Raw genomic sequence first — 27,660 nt, forward strand, 5'->3', positions numbered from 1 at the left:
AGCTGTGTCTGCAACCTACACCACAGCTCAAGGCAACGCTGGATCCTCAACCCATTGAGCAAGGCCAGGGATTGAATAACCCGAAACCTCATGGTTCCTAGTCAGATTCATTTCCTCTGCACCACGACGGACACTCCTCTTTCTTTCTTTACCTTTTTTTTTTTTTTTTTGGTCTTTTTAGGGCCACACCCACAGCACATGGAAGTTCCCAGGCTAAGGGTTGAATTGGAGCTACAGCTGCTGGCCTATATACCACAGGCACAGCAACGCGGCATCTGAGCCAAGTCTGTGACCTATACCATGGCTCAGGGCAACACCGGATCCTTAACCTACTGAGCAAGGCCAGGGATTGAACTTATGTCCTCATGGATATTAGTCCGGTTCATTACCACTGAGCCGTTATAGGAACTCCTTTTTCTCCTCTAAATTTAAGTTTGTTCTTCTGTAGCTACAGAAATAAGAAATGTTAAATGAAAGCAGTACAGTGGAAAGTTACAGTGAGTCAAAGAAATTATAATATCGAAATAATGTTAATTTTAAGTTCCCTCTTCCTTAGTAGATTTTATCATGACTCTCTTTATTTAGAATGCACTGTTCATTGTTCCTTTTTTTTTCTTTAGGGCTATGAGCCTCAGTTAACTGCTGAGCCGTGAAGGGAACTCCAGAGTTCACTGTTTTTGATTTAATTTTTTAATCCCAGCCTGTTAGTCTACCATTCAGTACTCTTACATATGATAGGCTGAAGATTCCTTGGAAATTGATGTTTTTATTTGTAACCTTTTGCTTTCCTAGGACTGGTGTTCAGACCTTCCGCAGGGACCATGATCGTTTCTGGGTTCTAGCTGCCCACCCTAACCTTAACCTCTTTGCAGCAGGTAAGGGCCATTTCTTCTCTTTTCTCCTTTGGCTCAAAGTTTATAAGACTTGAAAGTAATTCTCTATTGGCTTTGTCTCCAGTGAGTGTATAGTAAGATGGCAAGAAAAAATAGAATTCTCAAACCCATGCAGTTGAAACTTTTTTCCTTTTCCCTTCCCTAATCTTCTTGGGATAGTATTCTTTTAGGGTTCTTTATCTACCACAGTTCTTTTAATGGTGAAGCCCATTCTCTTTGACTAATTCCTAGGGGACTTAGAGGCTAATGCTAGGGTTATTAGTTCTCAGACTGAGCTAGAAGCTGAGTTTCATTCGTTTATTTAGAAAATACGTACTGAATATCAGCCCTAGTCTGGGTGCTGGTATTCTAACAGTGCATAAAAGTGTCCCTTACTTTTTAGAACTTTTTTTTTGAGTTATAATTAACTTAAAATATTTTATTAGTTTCAAGTATATGACATAATGATTCGATATTTTTATACATTATGAAGTGACCACTGCAATAAGACCAGTTATCATCTGTTACCATACAAAGTTCTTACAGTGTTATTAATGTTATTGACTATATTCCATATGCGTGCATTATAGCTTCGTGTCAATTATTTTGTAGCTGGAAGTTTGTACCTCTTAATCCCATTCACCTATTTCATCTGTCCCTCCTCCCTGCCTCTCCACTCTTGCAACCACCATTTGTTCTCTGTATCAGAAATATTAAGAATTTCTGTTTCTGGCAGTTACCATCATGGCTCAGTGGTTAACGAATCCGACTAGGAACCATGAGGTTGTGGGTTTGATCCCTGGCCTTGCTCAGGGGGTTGAGGATCCGGCACTGCCATGAGCTGTGGTGTAGGTTGCAGACGTGGCTCAGATCCTGCGTTGCTGTGGCTCTGGCGTAGGCCGGCGGCTACAGCTCCGATTCGACGCCTAGCCTGGGAACCTCCATATGCCGTCGTTATGGCCCTAGAAAAAGCAAAAAAAAAAAAAAGAATTTCTGTTTCTGGGTTTTTTGGGTTTGTTTGGGTTTTTTTTTTTTTTTTTGGTCTTTTTAGGGCTGCACCTGTGGTATATGCAAGTGTCCAGGCTAGGGGTTGAATCAGAGCTGTAGCTGCTGGCCTACACCAGAGCCACAGCAAATCAGGATCTGCGCTGCATCTGTAACCTACGCCACAGCAACTCGGGATCTGCGCTGCATCTGTAACCTACACCACAGCTCATGGCAACATGGGATCCTTAACCCGCTGAGCGAGGCCAGGGATTGAAGCTGCATCTTCATGGATGCTAGTCAGGTTCACTAACCACTGAGCCACAACAGGAACTCCCTGTTTTATTTTGTTTTTTAGATTCCACATATAAGTGAAATCATACAGTATTTATTTTTCTCTGACTTATTTCACTTAGCATAATACCCTCTGAGTCCATCTCTGTTGCTGCAGATGGCAAGGTTTCATTCTTTTTATGGCTGAGTAATATTTTAGTGTGTGTATAGGTGGAGCTATGTCTTTTTCCATTCATCTATCAGTGGACATTTAGGTTACTTCCATATCTTTTTTTTTTTTTTTTTGTCTCTTTGTCTTTTTTAGGGCCGCTCCCGTGGCATATGGAGGTTCCCAGGCTAGGGGTCTAATCGGAGCTGTAGCCTCCAGCCTACGCCAGAGCCACAGCAACGTGGGATCCGAGCCGCGTCTGCAACCTACGCCACATCTCACGGCAACGCCAGATCCTTAACGAGCTGAGCAAGGCCAGGGATTGAACCCGCAACCTCATGGTTCCTAGTCAGATTCATTAACCACTGCATCACGACGGGAACTCCTCATTTTGTTTTGATTACTATAAATTTGTAATGTAATTTTCAACCTGGGGGTGTGATGCCTCCAGTTTTGTTCTTCTTTCTCAAGATTGCTTCTATTATTGGTGTCTTTTGTGGTTCCATACAAATTTTTGGAGTATTTGTTCTAGCACTGAAAAATACCATTGGTATTTTGATAGGCATTATATTGAATCTGTAGGTTGCTTTCAGTAATATTGGTATTTTAACAATCTTGAGTCTTTCAGTCCATGAGCATGGTATATCTTTCCATTTATTTGTGTCGTCTTCAATTTCTTTCATCACTGCCTTATAGTTTTTAGAATACAGGTCTTTTTACTTGCTTGGTTAAAATTTATTTAGGTTTTCAAATTATTTTTGATGCAGTTGTAAATGGGATTGTTTTCTTCATTTCTTTTTCTGATACTGCAACAGATTTCTGAATATTTTGTTTCCTATAATTTTACTAAATTCATTTATTTTAATAGCTTTTTGGTGGCATCTTTGGGATTTTCTATGTATAGTATCTTGGTCATCTGCAAATAGTGGCAGTTTTACTTCTTCCTTTCTAATGTAGATGCCTTTTATTTCATTTTCTTGCCCAATGGCTGTACTAGGACTTCCAATAGTATGTTGGATAAAAGTGATGAGAGTGGGTATTCTTGTCTTACTCCTGATCTTAGAGGAAAAGCTTTCAGCTTTTTACCATTGAGTAGATGTTTGTTGATGTTAGTTGTGTGTTTGTCATCTGTGATCTTTATTATGTTGAGGTATGTTCCCTCTATACCCACTTTGTTGAGTTTTTTTCATAAATGCATGTTAAATTTTGTCAAATATTTTTTCTATATCTGTTGAGATGATCATGTAATTTTTATCCTTTGTTTGGTTGTTGTGATATATCACATTGATTTATGGTTATTAAACCATCATTTTATCCCTGGAATAAATCGTACTTGGTCATAGTATGATTCTTGTAATGTGTTGTTGTATTTGGTTGGCTAATATATTTTGTTGAGGATTTTTGCATATTTGTTCATTAGGGCTATTGGCCTTTAATTTTGATTTTTTTATGGTGTTTTCGGTTTTGGTATTGAGGTAATGCTGTCTTCATAAAATGAGTTTGGAAATGTTCCTTCTTCAATTTTTGAAATAATTTGAAAACAGTAAGTATTAACTCTTTTTTAAATGTTGGTAGAACTTACCTGTGAAAGTATACTTGATATTATACCAGAAGTCCCTAACTCTCCTCATTAAAAAAAAAAATCTTTCTTCATTTGCTGTTTTGATTGGGTCATTTCCACCACTCTCTTACAGATCACTTAATGTGTCTTTCTGTATCATCTAATCCGCTGTTTATTACCTATAGTGTGTTATATCCTTCACTTTTGATTAGTTTGTTCTTATATTTTCTCAGTCTGTTTTGAAGTTCTCACTGAATTCTTCCATTCTTCTCCCCAAGTTTGGTGAACATTCTTATGACTGTTTCTTTGAACTCTTTATTAGGTAAATTACTTATCTCTTTTTTATTCGGGGTTTTATTTTGTTGTTTCACTTGGAACATATTCCTCTGTCTTGTTTTGATGTATGATTTGACATATAATCTTTGTTTCTATGAATTTAAGTGAAATAGCTACTTCTCCTGGTCTTGAAGGAGTGGTCTTATGTGGGAGCATCCCCTGTGTAGACTGTTTGCTCCTGACAGTTTTTGGGAAGCTGCCTGGAGCTGGAGTTTGTATGGATGGGGAGTGTGCACCCTGACCATATCGATGGTGTGGCTGGGGCTGGAGTTGGCCTGGGATAGTCCCTGGAGAGTTCTGTGCCCAAGGCTATGGGACTTTTATTTGTGGTAAAAGGAGATAGACCCATGAAACAATAAATATATAAAACAATCTATGGTGAAAACTGCTTTGAAGAAGAGTTATGCAAGAGTAAGGGGAGAAAGAAGGACAAGTGTGGGGACTGCTACTTTATATCGGGTATTCAGGAAAGTAAAGGGGGGGGAGTTCCCATTGTGGCGCAGCAAAAATGAATCTGACTAGTATCCTTGAGGGATGCAGGTTCAATCCCTGGTCTCGCTCAGTGGGTCAGGGATCTGGCCTTGCTGTGAACTGCGGTGTAGGTCACAGACATGGCTTGGATCCCTTGTTGCTTTGGCTGCGGCATAGGCCAGCACCTCTAGGTCCAATTCAACTCCTAGCCTAGGAACTCCCATTTGCCATGGGTTCAAACTTAAAAAGCAAAAAAAAGTAAGTTAAGGGGAATAACAAATGTACTGGCAGTGGGAACAGCAAGTGCAAAGACCATGAGAGATGTTTTAACATGTTTGAAGTACATAAAAGTGGCCAGTTGGAGCACACTAAGGACCTAAAGTAATAGGAGGTAAGATCAAGCCAGATTGTGCATTTCCTTAAAGGCCATTAGTTTTTTTTTTTTTTTTTTTTTTTTATTTTTTTTATTTTTTGTCTTTTTGCTATTTCTTGGGCGGCTTCCGCGGCATATGGAGGTTCCCAGGCTAGGGGTCCAATCAGAGCTGTAGCAACCGGCCTACGCCAGAGCCACAGCAGCGCGGGATCCGAGCCGTGTCTGCAACCTACACCACAGCTCACGGCAACGCCGGATCCTTAACCCACTGAGCAAGGGCTGGGACCGAACCCGCAACCTCATGGTTCCTAGTCGGATTCGTTAACCACTGCGCCACGACGGGAACTCCTTAAAGGCCATTAGAATTTAGGATTTTATTCTGAATGAATAGAAAGCCATTAGAAGGTGTTGAGTAGGGAAGTGGCATGCTCTGGTTTATGTGTGGAGTACACACAAGGAGGACAAAGGTAGAAATTTTTTCTGAGGGATGGACAAGGTTAGTAGGGAAAAGCAAAACATTTTTTAAAAATAGAATGAAAAAGGCTTTTTAAACTTACATCCATTTTTCCTGCACATGTTTTTTATGTTCATTATATAGTAGCAATTGGGGAAGGATGGAAACTTTAGTAATTTCTGCTTTCGGGGCTCAGTGTATAGTTGGGGTAATATACCTAAACTGTTAACAATGCAGGATGGTAAGTGCTACGACCGGTTTGTACAAAGCCACTGGGAGACCGCAGAGGAGGGTTTACCCAAATGTGGCAGTGTGATAGAGTGAGTATTGGCAAAGGATTTACAGGCATTTATTTAAATAAAGATTCTGAGAATTGTGAGAATTTAGGCAAATAAAGGATGCATTTAGGTGTCTTAACTTTGTTTTTAGAATATACGTATACAGTCCTCATCTTTGTGTATCTCCTGTTTCCAGTTTTCTTTCTTGCTTGCAGCTAATTCTTTTCTCCCTTTTCTTGTGGCCAGGCCACGATGGTGGCATGATTGTATTTAAACTGGAACGGGAACGTCCAGCCTATGCTGTTCATGGCAACATGCTGCATTATGTCAAGGACCGATTCCTACGTCAGTTGGATTTCAACAGCTCCAAAGATGTAGCTGTGATGCAGTTGAGGAGGTAAATCAGACTTGTTCCTTCCCTCCAAACTGCCTCTTCTGTTACCTTGATACGGTACATATAAACTGGACTCTGTTCTTTTAACAACGTTTGGATCTCTGTCACAGATAGAATCCCATTGGCTGAGTCTGCTCAGTTTAAAAAACCCAGGAACATGGGGGGCAGGGTTTTGGTGGCCATGAGATAAGTGGGAGCTCCCCTGTTGAGAGTGCTGTAGAAGAGAAATCATACTTCCACTGTTTGCCAGGTGTCTTGAAAACCAGAGAAAGTTTCCTGGTTGAGAATAGCCCAACTTGGTGACAGGCCTTTTTGCCTTTATTTGGCTTCTCTTTTTTTATAAATTGTTCTTTGCTTTTCAGCCAAATGCACAGAACTCTAAACCAGAATGTATGTCTCTGGAAACTCTTAACTCTGAAGATATGATAACCTCTGGTGTGCCTGGCAAAAAGAACTATCCTTTTAGAAAGCCAGCTGCATCAGCATGCTGAAACATTCATGGTGGCAAACTTTGGCATGAGGGTTTGATAACCAAGCTCTAGCAGCACTACAATAAAAAGATGGATTTATATTAACACTTCAAGGGACAGGAGAAACTAGCCAGAGATGAATCATATCATAATAGTCTATGGTGTCCACTATGGTTATGTGTAGGAATTTGTTCCCAAGAGGAGCCAGTCCACTTGCTACAGTGAGTGCTAACCATAGCTTCTGTAGAATACAAACTGACTTGCACCAGGCTTTGCTTTTTAAAAAATATTTGCTTAAAGCTGAAATAGGGGAATACATAAACCTTAAAGGAGGAAGAAAATAATTCATTTATTTTTATTCCCGATCATAAAAGTGATGAGTATATATGTGAAGATTGGAGAAATGAGGTGTAGGAGTAATTCCTTTCTTCCTGCTATCCTCATGCCTCTTTCCTAATTTTTCTTTTTTTTTTAATCTCTCTCTCTAGTGGTTCCAAGTTTCCAGTGTTCAATATGTCATACAATCCAGCAGAAAATGCAGTCCTACTGTGTACAGTAAGTAACCCTTCTAGGATTTCCTCATTTCCCGTAGTTCTCTTTTTCATGCCCTTAGAAGATCTCTAATGGCTTCTTAGAAATTATTTAATGGTCATTTTGAGAGAGCTGAAACAGTAAACAGGCCCAAATCAGGTAGGCTTTTGTCATAAATATGTTAAGGGTTTGTGTACTTATCTTTTATAAGGCTAACAACTTCTGAACTTAATGAAGCATCAAGATATTCATCTTGATAAATAAATATCAAGGAGTTCTTGTCATGGCACAGTGGAAACGAATCTGACCAGGAACCATGAGGTTGTGGGTTCAATCCCTGGCCTTGCTCAGTGGGTTAAGGATCCAGTTGCCATGAGCTGTGGTGTAGGTCACAGATGCAGCTGGGATCCCACGTTGCTGTGGCTGTGGTGTAGGCCAGCAGCTGTATCTCTGATTGGACCCCTAGCCTGGGAACCTCTGTATGCTGCAGCAGGTGCCACCCTAAAAAGCAAAAAAAAAAAAGGTGAATTACCCAAATCACTGAAGGTAATTTGAAAGAGTGTTTGAGACTATATCCTATGCAGAGGAGATGCTTATCTTTGATCCCTCCATCTGGGTGAAAATAGTAGAGCTGATTTTGAGAGGGGTTGTCTTCAGAGTCATCCAGTAGCCCTCCTCATTTTCTTGCTATACAATTTTTTTTAAAAAAGGAAATGACATTCTGGAGTTCCTGTTGTGGTGCAACAGAAATGAATCCAACTTGTAACCATGAGGTTTCAGGTTCAATCCCTGGCCTCGCTCAGTGGGTTAAGGATCTGGCATTGCCATGAGCTAGTGTAGGTCGCAGATGTGGCTCAGATCCTACGTGGCTGTGGCATAGGCCAGCAACTGTAGCTACAATTCGACCCCTAGCCTGGGAACCTCCAATGCTGCAGGTGCAGCTGTAAAAAGCCAAAAAAAAAAAAAAAAAGACATTCTAATTTTAGCACCCTGGTTGCCAGATGGAAAGAATGAAAACCTGTCTTTCCCCATATGACTTTCAGTGTCTGATCATAGTCCTTCTTCAATATCTAACAGTCCCGAATTTTCCTTCTGGCAGTTTTCTTTAATGTCTTTTCTTTGATGTCTTTTATTCCCTTCAAACAGACTTTAAAGTTGATGAATATACTCAGGTGTGGCACTGGAAATATTGGGGTCTTAGTCTGTTAATTTGTGGAAAAGTGAGTAATCCTTGCTTTCCTTCAAAAGATATCTCTATCTTTGGAAGATAAAAGAAAAATAAAATGACATGAATGCTGAATTCTTTGGCAGTGAGTCCAGTAATTTTTAGCTATAGAAACATTCGCTTGCCCTCTGAGTGAAGAATCAGAGAAGTATAGTTCAAGTTGCTTTCTGTATAATGGTGCTGTTTTCTGTGTCAGAATAAAGTGGTACCTTGGGTGCTCTTACTAACAATGTCATTTTGCCTTTCCTTTACAGAGAGCCAGCAATTTAGAGAATAGTACCTATGACTTGTATACCATCCCCAAGGATGCTGACTCCCAGAATCCTGATGGTAGGCATTATCTTTGTCTTCCCAACTCTGCTCCTAGCCCTCCTCACCCAAATCATTGCTCCTCTTCAAGTTTTCACATTCCATCCCCAGGCCATGGCCACATCACTCATGTCTGTTGGCAGGTGCCGCTGACAATTGCATCAGAGGCGACCATAGTGTGAAATATTCATGTTCCTCCTCCATTTTATTACTCCAGCTAGATATATATATTTTATAATTTGGTTATTAGAAACTCTCCATTTTCTCTTTCAGCACAGCATGTTATCTTAGTTTATTGTCAGCTGATATGACTTTCACCCTGGTAGTTTCATTTATTTAAAAATGTGGTTCCAATCTTGCAATGTCTCATCTTGGGACTAGGGATTTATGCTCTCCCATCCATATCCAGATTCGATTTGCTTCCTTTTGCATGTCAGAAAGATGAGGCTGTTAACAGCCCCACACCCCACCAGGGATCCCAGGATCCAGCTGAGACTCCTGCCTACCTCTTTCATCACCACCATCCCCTGTTAATGTCCTTACTATTAGAACTTGCTGACAAAACATTCTCAGAATAGAATTGAATCTCGCTTATGCTCCTTTCAGTTTACTTTCTCTAGTTGATTTGTAGGTTAGAGGTTTATTCCTCAGGTCCCCATGCTTACTAGCATATTTTCATGATATTTTATACCTCATCAGCAGATTCTGAGGAATATTTTGCTAGCTCTGACCTTATTGTGGGTGCCATTGTTTCATTATTGCTGCTAATACGATCACTCTTTTTAAGTGTGATCATTGCAAAAAGAGTAAACCTTTGTGTCTTTGGTATCCATAAATCAAAGTCTCCTCTATAAATTAATCAGTTGAGCCATTTCTGGCTTATCCACCCCCTTGCATCTTTTCCCTATCTATTTATAGTTAATAGACTCTAAAATACCTTTGTCTTGTTTTATTACCAATTTTATTTTCTCCATCTTTTGAGGAAGATAATAATTAGTAAGGAAAAAGATATAGCCCAGTGATGAGGGAGCATTGAGGAAACAAAAGAGCTAAAGTTTGTCTAGGGTTGTTCTCTGGGCCCTGAAAAACGGGAGTGTTGATTGTGATAATAATTTTGTAAATTGCCTGACACTCCTGTTTGTCAGAGAAGTATAGAGCAAGGCTGGCCAGCACGTTCTGTCCAGTTTCCTGTTGATACTAATAGATAAAAAGAGTATTCTGCTTCATCCTTCTGTGTATCCCCTTTGAAGTTTCCCAGAGTGTGGAGTGCCCATTCAGAATTCTAATCAACCAGTGAAATGCTTGGGAACTAAGAAACATTTTGTAACTTTCTTCCTGGTATTAAGAATGATTGATTGACATTTATGGAGCAACAGCTTGGTGCTGAATACTGCCTAGCGTAGAGCTGCCCAGATTTAGTTGGGAGTGCTCTGCCCCACCCTGCTCTACTTGGAGGTCTGCATTTGCATGTTAAAAGCAGCAGAGCAGCTGCGTCCTGGGGAGGGGGCTCTGTCTCTACTCCAGCTTGCTGAGATAGGATGTCCTAGACACTCACAGGCTGCTTGCTTTGTGCCTCAGCTTGGCCAGCGAGGCCCTGCTCGTTAGCTTGATGGAGTGTGCTGTCTCCCAAGATGGGCGGTTCTTCTGCCAGTGTATGGTATTGGCTGAAATGCAGTCACTTGGCCTAGAGAACAGAGGCTTGGCAGGGGTGGAGGTTGGAGTTTGGAGGGGACTGGTGGGGAAAAGTCACTGACAATAGCCTCAGGTTACGGCTGAATTAGTTAGGAAGCAGCTGAACTGGCAAAGCCAACATGGCAGCCAGCAAGACTGGCAGCTTCATGGCACCTGACTCTGTCACCTGCCAGTAGCTTACCACATGCTCCTGCCCTTTGGTTTTGTTCTTCTCAGCTCCTGAAGGGAAACGATCCTCAGGCCTGACAGCTGTTTGGGTTGCTCGAAATCGGTTTGCCGTCTTAGATCGGATGCATTCGGTGAGTTAAGACTAAAAGGGATATTAATTTGGGGAGTGCTGTGGCAGTGGTCTTTGTTATGAATTGTAGAATAAAGAGCATTTCTCTGGAGTTTCTGTCATGGCACAGTGGAAATCCAACTAGGAACCATAAGGTTGTGGGTTCGATCCCTGGCCTCGCTTAGTGGGTCAAGGATCCAGCATTGCCGTGAGCTGTGGTGTGGGTTACAGAGGTTGCTCAGATCCCAAGTTGCTGTGGCTGTGGTGTAGGCTGGCAGCTGTAGCTCCAATTAGACCCCTAGCCTGGGAACCTCTATGTGCTGCAGGTGTGGCCCTAAAAAAGCATTTCTCTTCCTTACTCTCACCTGGGCAGCTGTGATCCTCGCATGTTGGTTTCTTTATTTTTAGCCCCACCCTAAACTCCTTAGGAGAAAAAGACCTTAAAATTGATTGGGTGGATGATGGCTTGTGGCTCTGGCTCTTAAGAACCAAACTCAAGTCACTCTTTACAACATAGGAGCCAAAAAACATCAAATATGAAATAGGTGGGCTGGATAAGGAATAGCTCCTCTTCTTTATCCTGCTGCTTAAAATGTAATGTAAAAAAAGATAAGCAGAGTAGTTCCTATCGTGGTTCAGCGGAAACAAATCTGATAGTATCCATGAGGACACAAGTTTGATCCCTGGCCTTGCTCAAGGACTTAAGGATTCAGCGTTGCTGTGAGCTGTGGTGTAGGTTGCAGATGCTGCTTGGATCCCAAGTTGCTGAGGCTGTGGCGTGGGCCAACAGCTACAGCTCTGATTCAACCCCTAGCCTGGAAACTTCTATATGCCATGGGTTACGGCCCTAAAAGACAAAAAAAAAAAAAAAAAATTAAGCCTCGAAAGTGCTGTTTTCTCTCTCTGGTTGTTTGAAAAATTCATACTTTGTTGGACTTGTCATATATTTCAATTGAAAAAAAAAAAAGCTATCAAGAACCTTGGAGAGGATCTTATTTAGAGTGGTCTACATAGAGTAGTGATTGGCCTGGACAGAAAGAAAAGAAAAACTTTGTTTGTGGAAGCTGAGGAGCAATTGCTGAGAGATATTGTCAGCTGTCGTCATCTACAGACACATACTTCTCTTAACCCCACCTTTTATACTCATTTCAGCTTCTGATCAAGAATCTGAAGAATGAGATCACCAAGAAGGTACAGGTGCCCAACTGTGATGAGATCTTTTATGCTGGCACAGGCAATCTCCTGCTTCGGGACGCAGAATCAATCACACTCTTTGATGTGCAACAGAAGCGGTAACATGTCAGATGCCCCTATGTAGACAGGCATATAGTGGGGGAGAGTGGACATCTTTAGTAGGAATTTTTTTTTCCCCAAGTGAGTTTGCCTCGTGGCTTGGCCACTTCTTGTGCTATCGCTCCAAGTCTCTCTCTAGCCACTTTTTTTCCTCTGTGATCATTCCATCCTGTACATACACACTAGCATTACAGTGAGGGGCTTGTTTATTTGTTTTTAGAGCATTTATCTGAAGAAAGAATGCTCTTGGGACTTAGAATGATAGGGAAACAGAAAAGAATAACATAATTCCTATACTTAAGGGAGCTTAACAGTCCAGTGGTAAAAGCAGACATACACAATTCCCTTAATAATACATCAGAATGAGGGGTAGGAAGTTGAAGAATGGGAAGTATACAGTGTGAGCCAAAATGTTTATGTCACCAAGCTATAAAACAAAATGTTTATTTAGTATTATATTAAGAAATTGGGGTTTATATCAATTTGGAGATGAAAAGCAGGTTGGTCATAACCTGGAACAAGGGAGTCAGGTCCACTCATGTACGTTTATATGCCCTTCTTCCTCTATCCCAGGACTCTGGCGTCTGTGAAGATTTCCAAGGTGAAATATGTTATCTGGTCAGCAGACATGTCCCATGTAGCACTACTGGCCAAACATGGTGAGTCTTCATTATATCCACCCTGATTCAAAGACCAGTCCCTCCCTCCCCATCCCTGCCAGTCTGCTTCACTCTCCCTGTCCAGCAGAGCACTCATGTCCTTTGCCTCTTACAGCCATTGTGATCTGTAACCGCAAACTGGAGGCTCTGTGTAACATTCATGAGAACATTCGTGTCAAGAGTGGGGCCTGGGATGAGAGTGGGGTATTTATCTATACCACAAGCAACCACATCAAATATGCTGTCACCACTGGGTAAGTGAATTATCTGAGATACAGAATGGGAGAAAGTGGCTTCTTGAAATCACTTTCCTGTCTCAGGAGATATAACTGAAGTCCTCCTTGAACTGTCTTCGTGGAAAAGCTTTGTCTGGCATATACATGCTAGACATTCTTTTTTCAACTCTTTCAAAATTGTAAAAGATGACACAAATATAGAAAATTACATAGATTATAAATATATGGAATAGCAAATAATTGTATAGTGAACATCTGTGGTAACTACCGCCCAAGCCAAGAAATAGAACATTCCTGACAGCCCAGAAGCCCTTTGCCATGTGGTCCCTGCTGATTCCCCACACAAAGATTACATTTTTTCCAACTTTTAGGATAATTTCTTCCTTGTTTTTCTTTGCAATTTTACCACACCGTGTATGTCTTAAAGTTATGATTTAATTTTTTCTAGTTTTGAACGTCATGTAAATTAAATCATGCTGAATATATTATTTCATGTTTTGCTTATTTTGTTCAATGTATTGTTTGTAAGATTCATCCATGTTGTACCTCTAACTTACTTATTTCCACTGTTGTGTAATACTCTTATATGTATATATACCACAGTTTATCCGTTCTGATCTACAGGGATACTTGGGTGATTTGGTTGTTATGAATGATGTTCTTTTAAACATTCTTTTACATGTATTCTGGTCCATGTGCAAATACATTTCTCTGTGGTATCTCCCCAGAGCAGAATTGCTGGGTCATCGAGCATTCTTATCTTCACCTTTGCTGGGTAATGTGAAAGAGTGGTTTTATCAATTTGCATGCCCACCAGCATTATGTAGAAGTTTCCTTGCTTGTCACCCTAGCCAGCACCTGCCTTTGTCAGACTTATTTTTGTCAGATAGATGCGTGAAGTACCTTGTAATTTTACTTTGCTGTTCTCTGATTTCCAAGGAGATTGGGTAACTTTTTATTTAGCCATCCATCAGAATTTCTTCTTCTATGAATTCTAAGTTTTTTATCCTTTTTTAAAAATGACTTACTCTTTTATTACAAGAATTCTTGATATACTTGAATATCAGTCCTTTGTCAAGGCTATGTATTGCAAATATTACTCTCTCTTCCCATTCTATAGCATGTCTTTTGATTCTCTTTTGCTATCCTTTAATGAACAAAAGTTCTTAATTTGATGTAGTTGAGTTTATAAATCTTATCTTTTAAGGACATTGAGTTTTGTGTCCTATTTGAGAAATCTTTATTCACTTCAAGTTCGTAAATGCATTCTTTCGTGTTCTCTTGTAGAAACTTTATAGTTCTGCCTTTATATCTAGGTCTGTAATCTACCTGAAGTTGATTTTTGTGTATAGTGTGAGGTATAGTGGGCTCAGCTTTACTTTTCCCTCAAGGGCAGCATCATTTATTGAAAAAACCAGCCTTTCCCCGTAGTTCTACAGAGCTATCTTTGTGATGTAAAAGTCATGTTTACAAAAATGCAAAGATCTGTTTTCTGTGGTCTTTTGTCTATCTCTGATCAAATTCTACACTTAGTATTTTGGTTTGTCTTTATAATGTGGTAAGGCAGATCCACAAATTTTTCCCACTCTTCAAAGTAATTTTGCCTTGAAAGGTAAATTTTCAAGTAATTTTTTATTTTGTAAGAATTATAAATTTTAGAATCAGCTTGTGAAATTCCATGCAAAAAAACCCATAAAACTCTATTATGATTTCAGTTGGGATTGTATTGAATCTGTATGTGTTTTGGGGTATAATTTGTCATTTTTACAATATTAAGTTTCCTAATTTGTGAACGTGGTGTAGTAGCTTTTCATTTATTTAAAGCTTCTGGAACATCTTTCAATAAAGTTTTATAATTTTCTCCATAGAGATTTTGCATTTTCTTTGGTTAGATTTATTCTTAGGCACTTGATAGTTTTTAAAGCTATATGTAAATACATCATATTCATTTAAAAATTTAATTTTCTAATTTTGGTTGATATTTAGACATACAGTTAAGTTTTAAGTTGATCTTATTTCAGAGACTTGCCAGAATCTCATTGATTCTGTTTATTTATATTTTCTTTTGGATTTTCTTTATGGATGCTCATAGCATCTGTAAGTAATGACAGTTTTGCTTTTCCTTTCTAGTACTTATCCTTTTATATATTTTTCTTGTTTTACTGCACTGACCAGGATCTCTAGCACAGTGTTGAATAAACATATGATGGCGGACTTTCTTGTCTTGTGCCCAGTTTATAGAGTGAACTTTCAAGTGCATTGTCCTTGGGTAATAAGCTTGCTATAGATTTTTTTATAGATATCCTTTATCTATTGAGGAATTTCTTTGCTGTACCTTGAATGAATATTGAATTTTCTTAGACACCTTTTCTGCATATGTTGAGGTGGTCATGCTGTTTTTATCCTTTTGTTGATTAATATAGTGAATTAAATTGATTTTTTAAAATGTTAGACCAATATTGTATTCCTGATAGAAATCTAATTTGGTCATGATGTTTTACCCTGTTTAAATATTGCTAGTTTCAGTTTGCTTATATTTCGATTAGAATATTGCATCTGTGTATGTATGTAATTGAGGTTGGCCTATCATTTCCCCTTCTCTTTCTGTCCTTGTCAGGTTTTGGTACCAAGGTTGTGCTAATTTCATAAAATAACCAAAATAATATACTTTATTCTTCTGTTCTCTCAGTGAGTTCATTTAAGATTGGAATTAATTCTTTCTTGAATTTTAGGAAAAATTTGCCAGTGGAGCCATCCAGTCCTGGGGCTTATAGGAGGATTTAAAAATCTGATTCAAAGAATTTTATGTAATAATTCTGGGACTGTAGGGGCTTTCTATGTATTTCCTTTTAGTCAATTTTGGTAAATTTTACTTTTCTGGGAATTTGGTCATTTAAAAAATTATGCTCATCCTCATTCTGCAGGATCTGAAGTGATATCCCCTTTTTCATTCCTATTATTGCCATTTTCTGTTTCCTAATTAGTCTCATGAGAGGTTTATCAGTTCTACCCAGCTTTTGCCCTTATTGAACTTCTCTATGGTATTTTTGTTTTCTATTTCTTAACTTCTACTCTTGGCTTTGTTATTTCCTTGTAAGTACATTCTTTGTTAGAACTTTTAAGAATAATAAAATTTTTGAGATGGATGCTTATTTTTAGTATTTTCCCTAACATTAAGCATATAGCACTCATTAATTTTCAGCATTTTTTCTCATATAGTATATGCATTTAATGCTATAAATTATCCATCAAATATTGTGTTAGCTATATCCATAAGTTTTAATTTATAAACTTTTAATTTTCATTCGGCTTAAAATATTATGTGCTTTGCATCATTTCGTTGTATGTCAGAAGTTTTCACATCTCCCTTTCTTCCATTTTCAGTTGTAGCTTATGAGGAGGGATTTAACTGTTCGTAGTAACCTAGTGATTATATAGCAGAACTTAAGATTTAACTTTATGGTCCAGTTCTGATAACTATGTTAGATCCTAGAGTACTAGCTTATAAAGAAATATCATACCATCTGCCCCATTTTTTCCCACTTGATACGAGAAAATAAGTAAATTTGTCATTTAGCTCTCTTCTTTTTTGAATCACTTCCCATCATTGTTCAAAGGGTACATGACAGAAGGGTACTGAGACGATCAAAGGCTGTGACCTAGGCTCACTTCATTTCTTTTTTTTTTTCTTTCTGTTTAGGGCTGCACGTGTGACATATGAAAGTTCCCAGGCTAGGTGTTGAATCAGAGCTGCAGCTGCTGGCCTACGCCACAACCACAGCAAGGCAGGATCCTTTAATCTACTGAGTGAGGCCAGGGATCAAACCCACATCGTCACTGATGCTAGTTGGATTCTTAACCCACTGAGCCACAGTGGGAACTTTAGGCTTGTTTCATTTCTTTACAGGCTGGATTTACCACCTCACTTGCTAAAAGTTATGCTCTCTACCTCTAATTCTTAGGGACTACGGGATCATCCGAACGCTGGATTTACCTATCTATGTCACACGGGTGAAGGGCAACAATGTATATTGCCTAGACAGGGAATGTCGTCCTCGGGTGCTCACCATTGATCCTACTGAGTTCAAGTTCAAGCTGGCCCTGATCAACAGAAAATACGATGAGGTATGAAACAAGGAAGCCTACTAGGAGTATTGAGAGGGGCAGCATTCCTTTTTTCCTATAAGTGATCTCTGTTTCCTGCCCCACCCCAAACGTCTAGGTACTGCACATGGTGAGGAATGCCAAACTAGTAGGCCAGTCTATCATTGCTTATCTCCAGAAGAAGGGATACCCTGAAGTGGCACTGCATTTCGTGAAGGATGAGAAAACTCGCTTTAGTCTGGCGCTGGAGTGTGGAAACATTGAGGTGAGAGAAGTGTGGTTATAAGCCCTGTAGCATTATAGAGAAGGTGAGAGGGTTAGGGTAGCATGGGGAAGACATTATTCTGGGCTTGCTTCTTTGGCCAGTATAATGAAATTTAAGGTTTTTGTTTTTGTTTTTGTCTTTATAGGTCCACACCTACTGCATATGGATGTTCCCAGGCTAGGGGTCCAGTTGGAGCTGTAGCCACTGGCCTACACCACAGCCACAGCAATGCAGGAACTGAGCCGCGTCTGCTACCTACACCACAGCTGACGGCAATGTCGGATCCTTAACCCACTGAGCAAGGCCAGGGATCAAACCCGCATCCTCTTGGATGCTAGTCAGGTTTGTTAACTGATGAGCCATGACAGGAACTCTGAAATTTAAGATGTTTTAGTTGTTAGATTCTTCTTATTGCTATTTGCCCATCTCTGCTTCTGCCACAACATTTCTACTGTTGTCATTTTGAGTTAGTCTGAATTCGGTAACTTTCAGAACACAAGAAAGAGAGCAAGGAATTTGAAAAAAATCTGCCAACTGGCTGCTTAGATGAAGGAGTATTTATTAAATGTTGAGGCCTAGAGTCTACAGGCATTGTTTTTATTTTTAAATGGGGAGAATTCTTAGGAAAATTGACTTTCCAGTGCCGAACTTCTCGCTTTTGTTATTTCTTCTAAGGAGCCCCAGTGGGTCTGCAAACCTAAAAAATAGGAAATATGGTAGCTAAGCAAGAATTACCTCTATGGCATCAGCAACTGCTAGAAGATGACTTTGTTGTAAGTTTCTGAGAAGGAGGATAAAGTGATGTGATTCTTCTATCCCTGGATCCAAAGGGATTCTGTTTGTTAATGGAATTTTCAATAGAATTAGACTGAAAGTAAAGCTAGGAGTAGTGCAAATATAAAGAGTTCCTTGGGTGGGAGTTCTCACTGTGGCTCAGTGGTAATGAACCCAACTAGTATCCACGAGGTCACAAGTTCTATCCCTGGTTTCGCTCAGTGGGTTAGGGATCCGACATTGCCATGAGCTGTGGTGTAGGTCACAGATGTGGCTTGAATCTGGTATTGCTGTGGCTGTGGCATAGGCTGGAAGCTACAACTCCAATTTGACCCCTAACCTGGAAATTTCCATGTGCCACTAGTGTGGCACTAAAAAGCAAAAAAAAAAGGAGGTCCTAGGGAAATTTATCTGGAGACAGACATTTTGACTGTAGTCCTTGGTTTTGAGTCACAGTAACCTCCAACCTGTTACCTCTGATCCTGGGGGATTCTTTAGATTGCTCTGGAAGCAGCCAAAGCACTGGATGACAAGAACTGCTGGGAAAAGCTGGGAGAAGTGGCCTTACTACAGGGGAACCACCAGATTGTGGAAATGTGTTATCAGCGCACCAAAAACTTTGACAAACTATCCTTCTTATACCTTATCACTGGCAACCTAGAGAAACTTCGAAAGATGATGAAGATTGGTGAGATCCCAGAAACTAGGATGGGAAGAGAGGTCCTTGGGGGAAGGAGGAAGGCAAATAGAGGCAGGAGAGAACTTAAGGGAAGGCCTAATTCGGTGTCTCTTATTGACTTGGTGCAGCTGAGATCCGAAAGGACATGAGTGGTCATTATCAGAATGCCCTCTACCTAGGAGATGTGTCAGAGCGAGTGCGGATCCTGAAAAACTGTGGGCAGAGTAAGTATGCAGGACTCACTTCCTTTGGGATCTTAAGAAGTATTTTCTCTTCATGATGAGTTATTCATGTATAGTGGTGAGGGGTTTCCCTTCATATCATTTTTTCAGAAGAGACAGCATGCTTCTACCATGCTCAGAAAACTTTGTTCAAAGCCAAATGGAGGGACAGCCAGAAAATACAGTGTGTCTGGGCACTCTTAAGAAAATAGATAATATCATGGGGCAAAGAGGTTTAAAAGTTCCTGGAGCAAATACCATAGTAAATGTAGTTGGTTGAATGCCATTAGAATTTTATCCTTTTACTTCAAGTCTGGACGTTTCTCACTTTTATTTACTTATTTTATATTTAAGGGACTTTAGAAAAAATTTTTTAATCTTATTTTATGGCTACACTCACAGCATATGGAAGTTCCCAGGTGAAGAACTGAATCTGAGCCACAGCTGCAGCAACACCAGATTCTTTTAACCTACTGCACTGTGCCTGGGATTGAACTCGCTCCTTCACAGTGGACCAAGCTGCTACAGTTGGATTCTTAACCCATAGCACCAGAGTGGGAGCTCCAAGGGACCTTTTTTTGAGCACCCACTGTATACCAAGCATTATACTAGCACTTGAGATGCAGTAGGGAATAAAAAGTGAAAGATGTGGTTTGGACTAAGGTGCTAGCAGTGAACAGGTGTACAATGGTCAGATTCGACATATATTTTAAAGGTAGAACCAACATAATTTGTTGGGATGGTGGTTGTGGGATGTGAAAGAGAAGAGTCAGGGATGAGTCCAAAGTTCTTGCTAACATTGCTGATAGATATTAAGAATAAGCAGTTGTTTCAGTTATTTGTTGCTGTATAACAAATACCCAAAACTTGGTAGTTTCAAATAGCAGACATTGATTATCTCAGTTTGCAGCATGATTTAGCTGCGCGCCTCTGGCTCAGTGTCTCTCCTAAGGCTGCAATCAAGGTGTTGGCCAAGGCTGTAGATATCTCAGGGTTTAAGTGGAGTTGGATCCACTCCTACATTAACTATGTGGCTGTGGTTAGTCCTTGAGTCCTTACTGGCTGTTGGCTGAGAGACATCAGTTTTCTGCTACGTAGACTTTTCCTTAGAGCAGTTTAGAGTATGGCATCTGGCTTCCCTTAGAGCAAGTGAGGGCACCCAGGATGGAAGCTGCAGTCTTTGTATCCTAATCTCAGAAATGACATTCCCTCACTTCTCCCACATACTGTTCATTAGAGGCAGTCATTAAGTCCAGCCCACACCTCAGGGAAGGGGTCACGCAAGGACTTGAGTACCTGGAGGCAGACATCAGGACCTCAGTATTCACTTGGAAATGTACCCATACCACAAGGTCTGTTTTCTCCACAGAGTCACTGGCCTATCTCACAGCTGCAACTCATGGCTTAGATGAAGAAGCTGAAAACCTGAAAGAGACATTTGACCCAGAGAAGGAGACAGTGAGTCTTTACATGAGCATCTCTGATTACAGGATTAACTCTGAGGTCTTGGGACCCATTTAAACCCCTACAGATGTCACTCTCCCACCCATTACCAGGATAGGCAAAGAAACAAATGAGATCAAAGGAACCTCCATAACCTTCCCTCCATGATTCCTTAGAGCTGTTTGCTTTTAATCTTCTACCTTTCAGATCCCGGACATTGATCCTAATGCCAAGCTGCTTCAGCCACCTGCACCAATCATGCCGCTGGACACCAACTGGCCCTTACTGACTGTGTCTAAAGGGTTCTTTGAAGGCTCCATTGCCAGCAAGGGTAAGTGCCCACTTCTCCTGTAGCATTTTTTTTGTGTGCTTGTTTTGTGAAAACCTGTCCTAGAGAGTACCATTAGTTCTTCTGTTCTTTTCGTCTGTCCTTTTTTCTCTGTGACACCGCATGGAGCACTGAAATGCCAATCAGAATTATGTTCCAGTCTTTTAAAAACTAAATAAAAGCATTATGAGATCATTAAAATGTGGAAAATAGGAGAGAAAAAAAGAAAGATGTCTCTTATTCCATGCCTCTAACAACCACTGTTAACATTGTGGTGTATTTTCTTAGGTTTTATCATGCATGTAGTCATATGGCTCCATTCTGTATTTTATCAGTCCTGACTTATAACCCTAAGGAACAGTCTCAGCTACCTCAAATTCTGTCCTGTCAGTATACTTGCTACCACTCCTACCCTTAAGCTCCTCCTGTTTTCTTGGATATGTCTCCTAGTTCATTTCTCCCAACTAAGAACCTAAATAGACCCTTTGGCATTTTGTGCCCAGCCCTGCTTTTTCCTCTATCTCCTCTCATCTAGCCTTTATCCTCATGCCCTGTCCACACTGTAGTGGCGGTAACTTAGCAAAGATCTCAGCAAGAAATTCTAAGAGTTGGTACCAAATGCTGTTTAGCAAAAAGTTGTTTAAGAGGCAGTTTTGGTAGTAGGCAGGCCAGTTGTTTTCATATCTCTTCTCTTCCCCCTCACTGTGAAACCTTCTATAAATTAGCATAACACATATACCTCAAAAATAAATAATAAACTAAAACAGCAAGTGGACAAAACCTTGGCACCTACTTGTTTAAGGATGCAACTTGCATGCGGAGGAGGCCATATCTCAGACTTAGCTGGCTATGACCAGCTCCTTTGTTCCTTCCCTCTATAGGAAAGGGAGGAGCACTGGCTGCTGACATTGACATTGACACTGTTGGCACTGAGGGCTGGGGAGAGGATGCAGAGCTGCAGCTGGATGAAGGTAAGAAGCCATTCTAGGATTGTTCTGGGCAGGTGGGCTCCCTGGATTGGGACTTAGTTGTGGGGCAGCTCTGCAGGGTTCTAGACCATAGGACCAACAAGGATCTCAACATTTTTGCTTTCTTATCAAAATCATGTCACTCCACAAATCTATTTTGAGCCTGGATTTTCTTTACAGATGGGTTTGTGGAGGCTACAGAAGGCTTGGGGGATGATGCTCTTGGCAAGGGACAAGAGGAAGGAGGTGGCTGGGATGTGGAAGAAGATCTGGAGCTCCCTCCTGAGCTGGTATGTGGAATTCTCACCTTTGTAAGCTTCTCCATTTCTCCCTGTGGAAGCCTGTGGCCTATTCCCGCCCCCACCCCACCCCCCTGCCCCTGTCCTGAGGTCCTCAAAAGAGGATGGCGCGGAGGTCCTAGACCCTCCTAGTCTGATACTTATCTCCCACTTGAAAGGAAGAAGATAAATAGGGTTATACCAGTAGCAGCTTATGAAAAGGCAGCAAGCTTTTTTTTTCCCCTAAATTGAAGCTTTTGGTATATATCATTTTGTTATTACTGAAGCTTCTCCTGTTTTGAGGGTTTTCTTCCACAACCACCACCCCTCTTCCCCAGCAGAGGCTAGGAATAAGGTAAAGGTTGTTTTTAGATTTATCAGGATAAAGTGCTTGAATGACTTTAAAATAACTCCCTTTTTGTTTTTCTGCTAGGATATACCCCCTGGGGCAGCCGGTGGGGCTGAGGACGGGTTCTTTGTGCCCCCCACCAAGGGAACCAGCCCAACTCAGGTAAGCAGGAAAACAGCCCTGTAGGGATGTGTTTCTGAGCTGGCTATACTTAATTAACATATATGGAATATTGACACTCTTCTATTTTACATGTAGAGTAGGAATGTTTGGGAAGAGAAAGGGCAAAATTTCACTTGTCTTGGGTTTTCTGTTTCCTGTTAGATCTGGTGCAATAACTCTCAGCTTCCAGTTGATCACATCCTGGCAGGCTCTTTTGAAACAGCCATGCGGGTAAGTCTTAAAGTAATTTTGGCTTTCGATGAGTGTGCTTTGCCCAGAGTCCCAAGGGGATGGTTGACTCATCTTAACCAAATGGAAATTATTGTATCCACAAGGGCAAGGGTGTATGTTTATTCATGGAAGTCCTTGGTTTTGCCTAAGGAAACTTGCGTCATAAGGCCTTCCTCTTACCTGCTTGCTTTCTTTTTTGGCCACCCTATGGCATATAGAGTTCCCGGGCCAGGGATCAGATCCAAGCCACAGTGGCCATAGTTGTGACCTATGCTGCAGCTGAAGCAACGCCAGATCCTTAACCCACTCTGCAGGACCAGGGATCAAACCTGTGTGTTGGCGCTCCCAAGAGGCCATGTACCCCATTGCACCACAGTGAGAACTCCTCTCTTACCTGCTTTCCATTTGGCTTAGTATTTTCTCTATATGTATCTTTTTTTTTTTTTTTTTTGTCTTTTTAGGGCCTCACTTGCGACATATGGAGATTTCCAGGCTAGGGTTCGAATCAGAGCTGTAGCTGCTGGCCTACACCACAGTCACAGCAATGCCAGATCTGAGCCGTGTCTGCAACCTACACCACAGCTCATAGCAATGCCAGATCCTTAACCCACTGAGTGAGGCCAGGGATCAAATCCGAGTCCTCATGGATGCTAGTCAGATTCATTTCCACTGAGCCATGATGGGAACTCATGATTGGGTTTAGTAATCTTTTAAGATAAATTCTTCCAGCCACCTTCCACCCATGTATAGGCTGCTTTCTGGCTCACATCAGAAAGTGAAAGTCTGCACCCCTTCATGTTCAAGTATATTGTTTTGAACACTAATAATAACAACCACAACTGCAACAACCACTAACATTCAGTGTTGACTAGGTGCCAGGCACTATCATAAATGCTTTATAGGTATTATTAAAAGAGGTAGATCCTATAATTAAATATAATTTAATGGTGAGGAAACTAGTACTGGGAACATAAGTACCTTGCCCAAGGTCAACTAGTTTTTAAGTAGCAGGGCAATGGGCAGTGAGGCTCTACTGTACAGCACATGAACTGTGTGTGACTGGGCCACTTAGCGGTACAACAGAAATTCAAGAAACATTGTAAATAAGCTATACTTTAATTTAAAAATAATTTTTTAAAAAAGTAGCAGGGCAGAAAGAAACATAAGGATTTCTTTCCTCTTGTATTCCAGCTCCTTCATGATCAAGTAGGGGTAACCCAGTTTGGCCCCTATAAGCAACTGTTCCTGCAGACCTATGCCCGAGGCCGTACCACCTATCAGGCACTGCCCTGTTTGCCCTCCATGTATGGCTACCCTAATCGCAATTGGTAAGATTCCTTGCTCCTGGCTTCTGTCTCTTTCAGCTTAGGTAGATATTTCAGATGGTAGCCTCACACAGTCAAAACTGTCTCCGAGCTGAGGTTTCCTAGTAGGAAAAGATCTTGGGCGTGCCATTCTGTAAGGTTTGGTTTACACCTGCTGCATCCTTTTCCCTAGCTTTTTTCAGAGTAGGGTGTTGTGATCATGTTGCCAGAAAAGGAAATCGAGTCCTGGTAGGCTTCTGATCATCCTGTCTTCTTCCTACCTTTTTTCTCTTTCCAGGAAGGATGCAGGGCTGAAGAATGGTATACCAGCTGTGGGCCTGAAGCTTAATGACCTCATCCAACGGTTGCAGCTGTGCTACCAGCTTACCACAGTTGGCAAGTTTGAGGAGGCTGTGGAAAAATTCCGTTCCATTTTACTTAGTGTGCCGCTTCTTGTTGTGGACAATAAACAGGAGATTGCAGAGGTAAGAGCATTCTAGTTTCTTGTCATGGTGCTGGGCACTCCCGCTCCCACCCCTCCCTTTCTTGCCTCTGTACCCTGACCTTCTTTTGTCCCCTCTCTCCAGGCCCAGCAGCTCATCACCATTTGCCGTGAGTACATTGTGGGTTTGTCCATGGAGATAGAAAGGAAGAAATTGCCCAAAGAGAGTCTAGAACAGCAGAAGCGCATCTGTGAGGTAAGACCTCTGGGCCTCTGAGTAGTATAGAACCATCCTCCCCTTTACCCTCTGTTAGGTCTGAACTCTTTAGGTCTCAGTCTGGGGAGTAAGGGAAATTTGGGCCCATTTCTGTGAGGAGAGGATGGTATTTTTCCTCCCTTCTTCCTCATCCCATCATTGCGCCACAGCTGGGAGGCAGAAAGCTTTTCTGCTTTATGGCTAGTCCTGTTTTTATTTAGTTGTTTTGTTCTGTTCTGTTTTCAGTGCTCATGTGACAGGTTATAAAAGATCTAGCCCAGCTTAGCATCAGCCTGTTCCTCTTTCTGTCCACCAGATGGCAGCCTATTTCACCCACTCCAACCTGCAGCCAGTGCACATGATTCTGGTGTTGCGTACAGCACTCAACCTCTTCTTCAAGCTCAAGAACTTTAAGACTGCTGCCACCTTTGCTCGGCGCCTGTTGGAACTAGGGCCCAAGCCAGAGGTGGCTCAACAGGTAGATGGGTACTCCTTTAGTGAGCATTGGGGAACAAATCTTCTCTTACATGGAGGGAGCTGAAGACCAAGGTCCTTACCTCTGGAACAAAGCACTGTATAACAATCTTCTGCAAAAAGAGCCAACAGAATGCCATCCTCTGTTTATTTCTGTCTTGGGTGCCTCCTTTTATTCCTGGAAACTGAACTAATAACTTACTCAGGGCACCACTGTGAGAGTGACCTGCAACCTAGAATAGCTCCACTGTACCCCAGTCTTGTCCTTAAACTCTGTATACCCCATTACCACCACCGTTAATTTCCATATATAGGTCCCATTGCTTGTGTTCTCCAAAAGCGTTCTATTTGGGCAATGAAAGCCAGTTTTAACCCTTTCAGGCCTAATCCAAGAATTCCCAGACTTGGTGTACAAGTATGGATCTATATCCATGGAGCCATTTTGGGGTGTAGAAGGAGAAAGCTTGATACAACAGGAATGGCAGTTGTTACACCTTAACCTGTGACCTGTAGTGAGGACATGTTTTCTATTCACTCAGTGCAATTGCATCAAAGAAACTACTGAACCATGGTGATGTGATCACTTGAGTTGTGGTGTACAGCTTTCAGTCCTCTTAAATAAATTATTCCTTCCCTCCCTTAGACCCGCAAAATCCTGTCTGCCTGTGAGAAGAACCCCACAGATGCCTACCAGCTCAATTACGACATGCACAACCCTTTTGACATCTGTGCTGCATCTTATCGGCCCATCTACCGTGGAAAGCCAGTGGAGAAATGTCCCCTCAGTGGGGCCTGCTATTCCCCTGAGTTCAAGGGTCAAATCTGCAGGGTCACCACAGTAAGTACTGTTTTTGAGAAATGCATCTAGAATTTGGGGGAAGGGGAAAGAGGAACTAGCATGTTGGTCCTTTTTGTCTCCTGTATTTTCTCCACATTCTTTGAGGCAGTGACACTGGAGAAAGGTAGGGAGTTCCCATCTTGGCGCAGCAGAAACAGTCCAACTAGGAACCATGAGGTTTCAGGTTCGATCACTGGCCTCACTCAGTGGGTTAAGGATCTGGCCTTACCATGAGCTGTGGTTGTAGGTCGCAGACATGGCTCAGATCTGGCGTTGCTGTGGCTCTGGTGTAGCCTGGCAGCTGTAGCTCCAATTCAATACCTAGCCCAGGAACTTCTATATGCCGTAGATGCCACCCTAAAAAGCAAAAAAAAAAAAAGAAAGAAAGAAAGAAAAAGAGCTCTTTCCCATTGCTTTATTTTTCTTCTTTTTTGCTTTTTAGGGCCACACCAACAACATATGGATATTCCCAGGTTAGGGGTCAAATCGGAGCTACAGCTGCCAGCCTGTACCACAACAACAGTAACTTGGGATCCATATCTTCAACCTACACCACAGCTCACAGCAATTCCGGATCCCTGACCCACTGAGCAAGGCCAGGGATTGAACCCGTATTCTCATGGATAACTAGTTGGATTCATTTCTGCTGTGTCACAACGGGAACTCCATCCCCTCTGCATTTTAGGCATCAGTAACAAACAATAGGAAAGTGCTCCACTGTGCTCATTGAAGAGTAGAGGGAATAGGCTTTTCTAAGTTCTCACCCTCACAAATCCCTAACTTTTTCCCTTGTTTCTTTTTCCACAGGTGACAGAGATTGGCAAAGATGTGATTGGTTTAAGGATCAGTCCTCTGCAGTTTCGCTAACAAAAGTTTCCCTTTTGTGTGTGTAGGGTCAGTCACCATGTTTGCCCCCAGAGAGTTAGTCTTTCTAACCTCCTAACTCCCTCTCATTCAACCACCCTTCATGGTATTGACATTTAGCTCTCCCTGCCCTAAAACCTAGTGTCCTTTTTTCTTTTCTATGGCTAATCAGAATGTCTAAACTTGACCCTTTTTATTTTTTTTTATTTTTTATTTTTTTTTGGGGGCCTCTGAGGATTTCTCATTTTCTCAAGGTGATTACAATTGTGGTCTCAATTAGCCTTGCCTTCCCAGCTTAGCTCTTTCAAGGAACACATGAACATTTGTGTAGTGAAGTCCTTCAGTATTTATCTCTTCCCCTCCCACCAGCTCTGTGTACTTTTTGTTAGGAATGAGAAATGTCATAAATAAGATAGTGCTTAGCCATCTCCTTTTTCCTTGGGCATTTAAACTCCTAGGCAGTTATCTTCTGTGTGCCAAGAAACTGTTCGGTTTTCTAGAAATGCACATCACTTTTTATCGATTTGTTCTTTACAACCATTGTTCTTGTATTTTGTTTCTCACACAAAATAAATTTCTGTGAGAGTTTTGTGGCTTGCCATTTGTTTTCTGGACACTTCCATGTTCCTACTTAACGCCACGTAGCTGCCACACCAAAGCAGATATCATTCCCTCAGTAATTATTTTTAATTACAAAAGTAATAAATACCCATTTTTAAAGTACGTATTTTTCACAGGGTATATAGTAAACTGCTGTGAGAATGGTAGAAAGCAGGTAGTTCCCCTAATTTGTTGTTGACCGTGTTCCATCTATTGCTAATTA

At 41.2% G+C, this 27,660-nt stretch overlaps 1 protein-coding gene across 2 annotated transcripts in view; it reads left to right on the forward strand.

Annotated features, from left to right (window-relative positions):
* COPA (coatomer protein complex subunit alpha) overlaps positions 1-27,434 on the forward strand; it is a 49,115-nt gene extending 21,681 nt beyond the window's left edge. Inside the window, exons 10-33 of one of the 2 annotated variants that reach the window (XM_001928707.6) lie at positions 793-875; positions 6,018-6,168; positions 7,124-7,190; positions 8,646-8,721; positions 10,609-10,691; positions 11,822-11,961; positions 12,536-12,621; positions 12,737-12,875; positions 16,820-16,982; positions 17,080-17,226; positions 18,499-18,688; positions 18,808-18,903; positions 20,270-20,358; positions 20,551-20,674; positions 21,553-21,642; positions 21,820-21,929; positions 22,351-22,428; positions 22,591-22,659; positions 23,851-23,987; positions 24,262-24,448; positions 24,551-24,661; positions 24,978-25,139; positions 25,779-25,973; positions 26,781-27,434. In XM_001928707.6, coding sequence (XP_001928742.1) covers positions 793-875; positions 6,018-6,168; positions 7,124-7,190; positions 8,646-8,721; positions 10,609-10,691; positions 11,822-11,961; positions 12,536-12,621; positions 12,737-12,875; positions 16,820-16,982; positions 17,080-17,226; positions 18,499-18,688; positions 18,808-18,903; positions 20,270-20,358; positions 20,551-20,674; positions 21,553-21,642; positions 21,820-21,929; positions 22,351-22,428; positions 22,591-22,659; positions 23,851-23,987; positions 24,262-24,448; positions 24,551-24,661; positions 24,978-25,139; positions 25,779-25,973; positions 26,781-26,840 — 2,833 coding nt within the window. In that variant the 3' untranslated portion in view covers positions 26,841-27,434. Of the gene's footprint in view, positions 1-792; positions 876-6,017; positions 6,169-7,123; positions 7,191-8,645; positions 8,722-10,608; positions 10,692-11,821; positions 11,962-12,535; positions 12,622-12,709; positions 12,876-16,819; positions 16,983-17,079; positions 17,227-18,498; positions 18,689-18,807; positions 18,904-20,269; positions 20,359-20,550; positions 20,675-21,552; positions 21,643-21,819; positions 21,930-22,350; positions 22,429-22,590; positions 22,660-23,850; positions 23,988-24,261; positions 24,449-24,550; positions 24,662-24,977; positions 25,140-25,778; positions 25,974-26,780 lie in introns of both variants that reach the window. The other variant, XM_001928697.6, reaches the window with a different exon arrangement.

The sequence above is a fragment of the Sus scrofa genome, chromosome 4 (genome assembly GCF_000003025.6).
Source record: "Sus scrofa isolate TJ Tabasco breed Duroc chromosome 4, Sscrofa11.1, whole genome shotgun sequence".
Classification (NCBI taxonomy): Eukaryota; Metazoa; Chordata; class Mammalia; order Artiodactyla; family Suidae; genus Sus; species Sus scrofa.